Source organism: Setaria italica, chromosome VI, assembly GCF_000263155.2.
Source record: "Setaria italica strain Yugu1 chromosome VI, Setaria_italica_v2.0, whole genome shotgun sequence".
NCBI lineage: Eukaryota > Viridiplantae > Streptophyta > Magnoliopsida > Poales > Poaceae > Setaria > Setaria italica.
In genome coordinates this window covers 32,095,658-32,107,693 of record NC_028455.1, presented here as the reverse complement: position 1 = coordinate 32,107,693, position 12,036 = coordinate 32,095,658, and the positions used below count along the sequence as shown (strand labels likewise).

The following is a 12,036-nucleotide window of genomic DNA, read 5'->3' as shown; positions in this document are numbered from 1 at the left end:
TGAAGACTTTAATTCACGCCGAAAGGATGTGGTTACTTACACCCCAGATTTACCTATGTTGAACACCGCAGCGGAATCATACATAAGAAGGGTGTATTCTGAGTTTGAGGATGAATTTAAAAAACAATTATCATTGTCTCATAAATTGCTACAAGCTGAAGGGACCAACTTGACATTCTTTGTCACATGCATGCAATCCGATCATGGAGCAACAGTAGTGTTCAACAGTGCAGATTCTACCATTACGTGTTCTTGCAGAAAGTTTGAAGCCATAGGTACGTATATGCATTTCAATTTGTAATGTAATTTTTTTATACAATTTGCTGAAAATGGTATCCATGTCGTATAGGTATATTGTGCAAGCATGCCCTTAGAGTCTTCAATATAAATGGAGTGTATAGTTTGCCATCGGAATATATTCTAAACAGATAGACAAAATATGCGAAAAGGGGATTTTATATCAACAAACAAGGAAGTGAGGAGGAAGATTTGAAAGCACGTGCTGCACTTACCTCTCGAAAAGCTACAACCATTGCATTGAAGTGTTCAATATCAAGAGAGCTTCTTGATGATTTGGAGAAAGCTATAGAGAAGTTGGACTCGGAAGCAGATACTTCTCTTAGCAAGATGCAAGAAAAATCAAATGAGGTTCCTCTAATTCCGAATGAATGTGACATAGGCTCATTGAATGGTGTAATATCTTTTAGAGTTCCTCAGGTGGTAAAAGGTCCAAAGAATGCATGGTTCAAAAATGTGGTTGAAAAGAAGATAGTGAAATCAAAGAAGAAAAGTTCTAAGAAGAAAGGTAGTGATCCTACCCATTCAAGATGGTTTTTCTTCCCTTATGGTTGCTTCTATAATAATTTTTTTATGTTCATTTTTTGTCAATTGCAGGAGAGGATCCAAATACTGCTGCAGAAAATGGAGGTGGAGGTGCTGATCCAAAGCAATTAACTGTAGACATGATTCAGACTAATTATACCCTTTTCACAATTTATTTACTTATACGCACATTTAATATGACACAGGATCTTAATTCTTCTATCGTGTCTACTCCGTTGATCCAAAGTGGATATGGTAATGCAATAATGCCACACTTTAATATGATTGGAAATTTTTCTACCATGTCTGCCCCATATATACAAGAAGGATAAACAAGTTTGTTACTTGAAGTTGATCAAGGCGCCACATTGTAGTCAGCAGTTAGGAAATTACATTTCGCTGGAGGATCCAATCATGAAAACATGTAACCGTGCTAAGTTGTTAAAGTTTCCACTTTACATGTGGGATTTTGTTATTTGTCCTAGATTTTATTATGGTGTAATAATAAATTTTACTTGATGCATTATGTTGCATCAGAATCAGTCTTGCTTTTATTTTTTTACATACTTGTATTTCAGAATATCCAAATGATAGTCAAACTTAATTTTTTAGAACATCCATGTTTATTTCAGAATAATCTCATTTTTTTAATACATTGGACAATTTGATAACTACACCGTACAATCTGATAACAGTACTCTACAGCCTCCTTTTGAGGTGAATCCTTATACCGAACATATGCTCAGCAGCCTCCTCTTGTTAAACTTGATCTTCTTGCAGTCAGCCTCGAGTGCATAAGCTAAATTGATCTTCCAAACAGCATCAGGCTCAAAAGCCATCCTTTTGCATCAGCTCACATGTGACAACATAGAGAAACATTGTTTGACATCACTGCATATCAGTGCATATTGGACTTATGGCAGAAGATGCTCCCTTAGCGCTCGATAATTCAATAACCTACCGAAATACCATAGTTACAAACTGAACAGTTCAGAGATCTTTAACTCAGAGCAGCCATGTAAATAAGGAACAAGCAACTTTGCAATTCTCTATGTCATTGCCAGAAATTTTGGCACGGAACAATGAAGGCTTATCTACTTTACAAACTAAAATTCTCAAATTGGCAGTGCGCATTCTCAAAGTGGTGGTGCCCATTCTCAATTGCATCACCCATAGTCCTGAAATTTCACACAAAACATCCATGTAATTTGTAAGCATGACTAGTTAAATAAAGATAGCTTATATATACATAAATACATGAACATATTCATATCAGGAGAGTCTGATGAGGGGGACGGCAACGATGACAAGGTCCGGGCAGCATCCAGCATGACCCTAGGTACGACAAGGCTTAGATGTGCTCTATGATCATTGTTGTTGACGTAGGTACAGGTAGGACCTACGTCACCGGCTTCCACGGCGGCAGGCTGCCCGTGGCTCCGGTGACCGTGGAATTGAGCTATAGGCACGCCTTTGTTGTCTACATCCAAGACCAAGAGGCCGCCTGGGTAGTAGTGAGGTCCAGGTGGGCTCTTGATGCGGCGAAACAAGAGGGCAAGCCGCGGCGCAACGGCGGTGCAGGAGGAGGATGAAGGAGGTGGAAGTGGCAGCTCGATCTATTTTCTAGGCGCAATCAGCTCCTGTGAGGCAAGGAGGAGAGCTACGCAGGTTGAGCCGAGCGAGAGCGAAGCGGAGCTGCGAGGAGGAAAAACAGCCGCCCCCGAGCCGATGCCTCTTCATTTCCTCCGTCCGATCCCACGGGGCGCACATCCGAGCGTTTTGCATACCGTCTCCACCCAATTTGGTTGGGGTGGGTGGGGGGTGGGGGCGGGGCGGCCCGAAAAGGGAGAACTGATACAAGCTGGAAGAAATACCATCACCATCCAGAAAGCTTGTGGAGCTAGAGCGAGATACTGAGGTAGTAGCAACAGTACTGCATGGTCGCGCCGCGCATGCGTGGAGACGAGGGCGGTCGGCCGTCGATGAGCAGGAGAGCGGCGCTATTCGGGGTGGCTGTGGCCGCAGCGCTGCTGTTGGGCGCGGCGCGGCGGCGGCGGCCGAGGTAGTAGCGCCGGACGGCTGCACCAAGAGATGCGGCGACATCAGCATCCCGTACCCGTTCGGCGTGGAGCCCGGCTGCTACCTCGAGCCCGGCTTCAACCTGACTTGCGACCGCTCCCGCCGGGCGCACAAGCTGTTCCTCGGCGACGGCACCGTGCAGGTGCTCGAGGTCTCCATCGCAAACAGCACGGTACGCACCAACGGCAGCTACGTCGACTTCTCTGATACTCCTGCAGGTACTCCCACCACCGGCGCCGTGGCCACCGCAAATGGCACGTGGAGCAGCGCTCTCGGGGAGGGCGGGCTTTACACTCTGGCGCCGAGGAGGAACAGGCTGCTGGCAATGGGGTGCGATGACCGAGCCGTCCTCCTGGGAGATCACAACCGAACAGTGAGCACCTGCTCGACGTTCTGCAACCAGCTGTTCACGGGCGCCATGCTCGGCTCCGCCGACTGCTCCGGCGCCTACTGCTGCCAGGCGAAGATCTTACTGGAACGAAGCTCCTACGGGTTCCAGGCTTTCCAGATGAACGGAGAGCCAAGCTGGTTGTATGTAGTGGAGGACGAGTTCAGCGCTGACCCCGACCTGCTTCTAAAGGTTAACGAGATGTGGACGCTCCCTGCGGTGCTCAACTGGAGGATTAACCACACGACGTGCCACGGCAACGCGTCCTCGCCTGCGTGCCGCAGCAGCCATAGCTTTTGCAAGAACAGAACGCTGACTCGCCTCGAGGCATTTCTGGAACGGGGGCATGTCTGCCACTGCCAGTGCGCTGAGGGCTACCAAGGCAATCCTTACGTTACCCCAGGATGTCGTGGTAATGAAGCGGTGGTACTTTTGTTTTTTTTTTCTTTTCCCAGCCTGATTTAGTAGGTTACTGACTTGCGCTTCCTTCAGATGTGAACGAATGCAACTTTCCATATCTTTACCCGTGCTATGGCGTCTGGAGCAATCGCCGCGAGGTGCCCATTCTGGTGCGTTTGGACAGGGCCTTCATCAACGCCGCCTGGGGCTCCCTCCTCTTTAACTCCATCCTCAGCTCCCTGCCTCGGCCGGTGTCGGACCATGTCCCCATCGTTGTGGCGGCGTCTTCCCAGGTGCCGGCGTCTTCTGTCTTCCGCTATGAGAAGACCTAGGCCTTCGCGGCCCAATATCGCAACTTGGTCGCGGATGTCTGGGTTAGGCCATAGAACCAAGATGCCCGACCTGTACAGCGCCGGGTCCGCTCGCTGAAATGGGTACGGGCCGAGAGGAAGAAATGGGCTAGGGAGCGCAGGCGGCCCACCACGGTGATCTCCAACTACAGCATTGTGCTCGCCCTCCTGGATCTCCTGGAAGAGCGCCGCCGCCTCAACGCCGGCGAGCACTTGCTCTGCAACCTGGTCGAGGTGAAGCTCTCTGCTGCAAATCAGGCCCTCGCCAACTACTGAAAGCAGCGCTACACGTTCAAGGTGTGTAAGCTTGGAGACGAGAACACCAGGTTCTTCCATGCCTCTGCCTCCGCCCGTCTCCGGCACAACCGTATCGCCGTCCTCCACAGCGATGGTGTGCCTGTGTACACTCACGAGGGCAAGGAGCGTGTGTTGCATATCTTCTACTCCGAGCTCCTGGGGACTAGGCAAGACACGATAAAGCGACTTTGACGTGGTGGCGGTGCTTCCCCCGTTCCAGGGCTGGCATGGCTTGATGAGCTGTTCACGGAGGAGGAAGCTAAGGGGGCGCTGTGGAGCATGCGGACAGATAGCAACCCTGGGCCGGATGGCTCTGGGCCGGCCTTCTTCCGCTCGTTCTGGCTAGTGGTGGGGGAGGCGGTCATGAACTTCCTCAGGGACTTCCATGGCGGGAGCGCAGACATGAATGCTGTGAACCGCGCCTGTCTTGCTCCCGAAGAAAGAGTTCGTCATAGCGGCAACGGACTTCCGCCCGGTCAGCCTCCAAAACTGCGCCCCCAAGATCTTCATGTTGAAGGACCGGTATCAATATCATGGGATGACCGATTAAGGATTGCCCTCGAAATTTCTAAAGCAGTGGCCTATCTACATTCAGCTGCATCAACTCCAATACTCCATAGAGATATCAAGTCATCTAACATACTTCTTGATGATAATTTAACGGCAAAGATATCAGACTTCGGAGCTTCAAAGTATATCTCGATTGATCAAACCGGAGTGACTACAGCCGTCCAGGGGAAAAGAGTGATGTTTTTAGTTCTGGTGTTCTTCTTATAGAATTGCTTACTAGAAAAAAAAAACCATTTGTCTACCAATCCGATGATGGTGACGGTCTTGTTTCACATTTTGCATCATTACTTACTGAAAGAAACCTGGTTGACATAATAGACCCTCAAATACTGGAGGAGGAGGGTGAACAAGTTCATGAAGTTGTCACATTAGCGGCAACGTGCGCAAAATTGAATGGAGAAGATCGCTCAACATCGAGGGAAGTTGAGATAACACTTGAAAACTTGAGAGTTATTACAAAGAAACATGCCCATCATAATACTACTTCAAGGAGGAACGATAGGGATCAAACTGCAGCTCGTTACATGTCAATCATGGAAGGACTTGATGTCGAGACAAGCAGACAATACAGCATGGAAGAGGAAATGATGTTGTCGGCGAGGTAATCCTCGATGAAATCCTGTTCCGGCATGCACGACGCTTTACTACTCGGGACATTTTAGCTATCATCCGCCTCAGGAGTATTTCAGGCTTACCAGACAATCCTGCTTGCCCAGATAAGCGGAGATAAGCAGGACCTATATCAATTTCTACTAGCACATAGCAACCAAAAGCGGTCGCTATTGTTTCCTTCTAGAAATATTTGGCCTTTTAGTCCGTATATTTTTCATGTTTCAAGAAACTTGTAATCTGTGTTAATGCAATTCACTATTCAGTTTGCTGCAAGGACTGGGTTTCTCCTAACCAATTGTTAGAGCAATTTGCTTCTCGTGTTTGGTGCCCGGAGTTCGATTCTGCCAACAATTTAATTGGTTGGGATATTTGTATGTATATTCTGACGTGATTTTCTGGGGGTTTTTTCGAACAATGATTTTCTGGGTTTTGAGCCCACACCATAAGAATTATGAGCATTTTCGTGACTGCAAGTAGCCAACTGTCATCACCTTCTTTGAAAAAAGAATTAACAGAGGCTCCAAGCAGCACACAAGGCCAGTTTCATTGGATCCTGATGCAGTGCTACTGATTTTGCTGCAGTATAGCACGGCTTGCATATCCTATTTAGTACCGGTACAAAAAGGTATGCTTCTGTATCAGACGTACAAATTCAAAGGTTCTATCTCTGCATGGTATCAATACAACACTGATTTTAATACAACATTTCGTCGGCTGCCCATTTCTCCTGTTACGCATAAAGTAAATGTGGTCAGTCCAGAATAGATGAAACGGAATTCCTAAAATTTTTCTCAGAATCCTATGGTTCAGGCAGGATGCCAAGATGGTCCAAATGTAGGCAACGTCAACCACAATCTGCGGACGGGAAGAGACGCAGATTGCCCGGACAACGAGCTGCCAGCCTGTCTTCCTCAGGATTTTAAAACAAACTGGAAAGGGCGATGAAAAGAAGCAGCAACCAAGGTTGCTTCAAATCATCCGAGGACCCGAACCCAGTATTTAAATGGAGAAAACTGAAAAATCAAAATGGAGGAAGACCGGCAGGTCTTTGCTGTTCGAGAAGGCTCTCTAAGAATGGCTAGCATTTACACCATTCCTTTCTTCTATCCCTCTCAAAGAAAGATGCATGTTGAAGTGTTGCAAGACAGCAAGAGGCAACTAGACACTTCATAATAAATGCATTATTAGTAGCAAGTGTTTGCATATCAAGAGGAGAAGAGATGGAGGTATAAGAAGCTCAGCCACATTGAAAAGATTGCTCCTCCTGACTATTTTTGACTGCAGCATGACCTGCCAATTCAAAGCTGCATGTACAATGAAATCCTCAATCAGTCAATCTTGGTACCTTGCTGGCTTGCTGGCGTGTGGTTAGGTTTCATCAGTACATCACATGGGAGTACGTGCAAGCCATCCAGTCAAAACAAAGAGTAGAAAGTTAAAAGTTGCAATCAGCATTCTGTTCTTGTGTGTTCATATACAGGTATACAACAGTGCCTATACAAGAAAACAGTACATGATAACAATGCCTAGTTCTCTTGCCCAGTGTATCCACAAAAGAAAATAGCAAGGATGGAGTATATATAAACTTTTATCAAGCCAGAGTGACTTCAAGAGAGGACTTTGCCAACCATAGCAATCCAGGATCGTTCCTTTTCAATACCAGGTAAGTCTCTGCACGCCCAATCTCATCTGAGACAACATCCTCGCAGAAGCCGATCAATTCAAGAACCTCCATGGCAGCTGGTTTTGGAGTAAAAAGAGATTAAACAATCAGTATGCAATACAATTCAAGACTCTAGAAAGCAGTGACAACTGGTGGATCTAACAGTAATACCTTTATAGTTCGCTACACTCCTTTGGAAATGTGGATTGGACTGCAAATGTGGCAAACGAGGAAAATTCATCAAAAATTTGCAGGAATATATGAACGATACATGACAGTTTGCAAGAAAAATGAGAAATGAGAACAGACAACTATACCTTACGCAATCTCTTATACTTAATATCATTTGGGTGCTCTATCACATTCTTGATAATCTTAAAGAGTGTTTGAATAGCGGAGTCTGCCTCTGCAGGTGTTGCTTGCAATCGGAGCATTTCAATGGACTTCTGGAGTCGAGCGCAGAGCGCTGCCACTGGTTCTTCAATCATTTGCAGCTCATTGCTTTTTAAATCACCAATACAATTGTTAGGATCAGGTTCTGACTTCAAAACTGCGGAGCTTCTACGCTGAGCTGTTATAACTTCCGTCTCATCTCCAGATTTTGAAACTAGACAAGTAGTATCATCAGGATCAGGTTCTCCACCCTGCTTCCCATCAATGACCAACATGGCGTTTGAGGAATCATCAGGGTCAGGTTCAGACTTCAAAACTGTGATGTTGTTTGTCAGTTCACTATCCACTTCCATCTTGTTTCCATATTCCAGAACAAATTCATTTGTACCATCATCAGGATCAGGTTCGCTATGCTGTCTTCCATCAAACCTCAGCTCCAGGTTCAGAATATCAACATTTGAGGAGTCATCAGGATCAGGTTCTAGGCAACCAACAGAACTTTGCTTGCCAACATCATTAGGATCAGGCTCAGAGTAGCCAATGGTATGCTGTTCTGCCAACAACCTAGAATCCAGAGACCCTGATGTCACAATTGCTAAATCAACATGCATAGCATCATCTGGATCTGGCTCTACCTTCACAGTTTCCTGAACAAAATCTTGAGGAACAACATCTGGACTATATTTAATTTCAGTGCCTGATACATGATACTCCTTTGCAGATGCATTCAAGAAACGTTGATAAGCAGCAGCCCCTGACAATGCACGAGCACTAGCCAGCGAACTTGACTCTCCCCCGAGCCTGTGACCAGCAGCAGCTATCCCTGGTTCCAGAACAAATTCATCTTCATAAGAATCAAATATTTTGCGACCACTCAACATATGACCTGTAGACTTGGTCCAGTCCAAGGAAGCAGCCTCCTCATTCAACTGCCAGAAATTAAAAGCGGATTTAAGATTGAATAAAATGACCTGTAAAGATATGGCAACCGAACATGATGGGAGCATCTAGGAAAAATTACCTGCTTATTAAGAGCAAAAAAGTTTGCATCGTGCTCAGAATGCACCATATGTGCCTGGAATTGAAAAATAGCCATAAGACCCAAATACAGTGAACTTAAAAAATCGTAAGGAGATCTTTAGCGAAGCAAAAAATTACACACAAGTTCATGAAGTAGAGTCTTCTTGATACTTTCATACTTCCTGAATCCCTTCAAGTCATCAGTTCGTAGGCGAAGAGATATTTCCTCTCCCATGTTCTGCATGCATGAATAATAAGCACAGGTATATTTTCAGAAACTAATGCCCGACTAATTTTTCTATAATATACATATTGTAATGGCTTATGTTCACCTTATTGAAGCCTAAAATGCATTTCGGACTGACGCCTACATATCCGACAGGAGCCATTTCGGTCATGATTCCAACTCGCCATTTATGCTGAAAACACCAATAGCAAAGTCAGAAAAGGATGAAAGTCCATTAAGAGATAGGATTACTTCTTGAAGATCATTACCTTGTTCATGATCGCAATTATACCAGGGTCACATGCAAGCATGTGCATCCTTTTCAGAGCTTCTGAAGGTGGAGGATTCAGCTGGCAGAGAAAAAGAAATTAAACAGGTACAACAGCTTAAGTCAGAACTGACTGATTGCACATCCAGGATCATACATATTAGAGATGTGTAGTCTTCTACTAGCATGCCCTAGAGAGATAGTGGCATGAAATGGAAAAGGTTTTATAACCAACACTATTTTATATTGGACACTAGAACAATTAGAACAATTTTGTGTTCAGCTTTCAGTCTTTGCAAGCGGTCCTAGGCAGAACTTTCAGCAAAAAATACACACTGATGTAGCTCCCCAAACCATTAGCCAACACTAAAAATGCATTCTGCTCAGATCAACTGATTGAGGGGAAGAGTGTGCATAATTCAAGCAGGGCACTGTAAAGGAACTCTGGAACATCTGAAGTATGTTTCGGTGATTGTTATTGAAGGGATCTATTTCTTGTAGCCTTCAGAGCAGGTGGAGGAGGGGGTTGACTAACCTCAATCCCAGGTAAGTGAAGTGTACGAAAATCACAGAAGATATATTGTCCCTGAGGAAGTTTGAGTGATATCTGTGGCCTGCCTGATGATCGTTGCCTAAGCCGTTGTTCTTCCTCATCAAATCCAATTATACGTAGATCTGGCCTTTTTCCATTGTCAGATACTTCCTCGATTTCATCATCAAAAACACCCATCATTCTGATAGGTTTTCCCTGTAACAAGAAAAAAAATCAGTCGTAATGATTCCAATAGCCAGCTGCCATTACAATATCCACTAGCAAGCCACATGGCAATGAGTGGGTGAAATATTGCACGCTAGCCACATCTTACCTCGCTGATAGCTGCTTCATTCAGTGACAAGCTTGAATGAGGATCCGAAAATGGTGTGATTAACTTGGAGCCTTTGCTAGTAGATTGTGGTACAATGAGCTTCAATGTCTCTGGTTTAACACTGGTCAAATCCTGCAGCAGTTGCCCAAATTCTTTCACAGTACAACTTGGATCTGCATCCACATCAAGCTGTCTGCCCCTCCAGGTGACTGAAATTCGAGCTATTCTGCTCTCTTCCATCTTGTTCCTGATACAAGACCACCTTATGCTATCAATTTCATAGATCATCCAAAAGAATGTGGTAATGCTAATTATCAAGTTATGGCAAGGAAGCTAGAGACTTAGGCATGAAAGAAAGCTCGAAATCTCAAGAGAATCTAACAAACACCACGGGCTCAATCATGAACCAAGTTGAGCAATCCAGATATTCAGGTTCGAGTCGCGGCAAATTTTCTTAAGACAAAATCAGGGGGACGTCTCTCCCACTGGTCGAGTTTTTTTTTAGCAATACAGATATTACTATTAGACTGCTTCCAACTTCACACATTTTGTCACTAGCAAAATGAGGAGTTTGTGGATTATCAAGCCTTCACCCATCCAAAAGAGGGGCGATTGCCACTGCTAATAGGATGCATAGCCACATCAAAACCTAATCTACCTTGGAATCACAGTAGGGGGGCCACAAACAATTTGACAGCATAATCCACCTTTGCGTCACAGTAGGGTAGGGAGGAAGCGCCACCGTAAGACATTTCACCAATCCCTCGAGCAAAATTGTTGCCCAAACCTCCCCACAAAATAATTATTGCCCAAAGCTAGCCCCCCAATTTGACCGAAATGGCGAAATTCAACTCCCAGAAACAACCATCCGGGCCAATTTGAGCCATAGATACTGCCGCTGATCCGACTAAGACGAACAAACAAAGAGCGAGCGAATTTGAGGGTGGGAGCGATTGAGCAACCAAGGACGCACCTAGACAGACGCTTCCCGTCGTCGAGCGCGTGAATCAGCTGGTGGAGGAAGGGGAAACCGGGTCGGGTCGCTTCCAGATGCGAGTGAGTTCGGTTGGCCTCGTCGGCGCGCCGGCCTTGGATGCCGGATATTTGTAGGCGACCGGAACGTTCGCGAACGCGGCGTCGAGCCGTCGACGGCGGCGGCAGCTACCCGCGCGATGACGAGCTGACGACCGACGAGGCGTGACGGGGCGGGGTTGGTTTTTATAAGAACGCCGTTTCGCGTTCCGTCGATTACGTCATGCCTGACGGACAGCAGTTTACGCCTACGACTATCCCCAAGGGCGCCTTCTCCTTTTGTTTGTGCAATTTGTGTGGCGAGATTTTTTTTTAACGAAGTGTGTGAGATTAGCAAGAATCTCTACTTTTTTAAAAATAAACTAAGACTGATTTTTTACGTCATCCGGTCCTCCCATTTTTCCTCGTACGTCGGTCTGCCTATCTGTCTGTCATATAATATAAGTTAATTATAAAATTAATTGCACAATTTTATTAGTATCATGTCGGATATTTAAATACTAATTAGAAGAATTGAATATGAGCTAATTATAAAACTAATTGCACAATCTTGCGCTAATTCGTGACGAATTTATTCATTAGCAAATGGTTACTGTAGCACCATATTATCAAATCATAAACTAATTAGGTTTAATAAATTCGTCTCGCGAATTAGACTCCATCAATACAATTAATTTTATAATTAATCTATATTTAATACTCTTAATTTCAAACATCCGAACCGACGTCCCGAGCGAACATTCGCGGGACGACCCGTCCCTCGAAAACGAGCGGCCCGCATCCACGGCGTGATGCGCCGTCTTCGTTGTCCGCGCGGGAGCTCGAGACCAGCCGCACGACGGAGGAAGCTGGCGCGCGGAGGAGGGACCGGGGACGAGGACGGCGGGGCGGAAAGAAAACCTGGGGCACCGCAGGCGACCGCGCGAGCTGCTCCGGCGGGCGGCCGCGGGAGCTCCTCCGGCGGGCGGCCCCGCGAGGATCTCCGACGGGCGGCGGCGCAAGCAGCTCGGGCGGGAGGCCGCGGGAGCTTCTCGGCGGGCGGCCCCGCGAG

At 46.1% G+C, this 12,036-nt stretch overlaps 1 protein-coding gene across 1 annotated transcript; it reads right to left on the bottom strand.

Moving 5' to 3' along the window:
• Nucleotides 1–6,927: 6,927 nt before the first annotated feature.
• On the bottom strand, nt 6,928–11,164 carry LOC101760871. Its single transcript, XM_004973768.3, has 10 exons — nt 10,927–11,164; nt 9,954–10,200; nt 9,623–9,835; nt 9,089–9,169; nt 8,926–9,012; nt 8,736–8,831; nt 8,595–8,648; nt 7,498–8,502; nt 7,352–7,391; nt 6,928–7,257 (listed from the first exon to the last, which is right to left on the bottom strand). The coding sequence occupies exons 2-10, from the start codon at nt 10,191–10,193 to the stop codon at nt 7,109–7,111; spliced, it is 1,965 nt and encodes a 654-aa protein (XP_004973825.1). The 5' UTR covers nt 10,194–10,200; nt 10,927–11,164; the 3' UTR covers nt 6,928–7,108.
• Between the last annotated feature and the right edge of the window lie 872 nt (nt 11,165–12,036).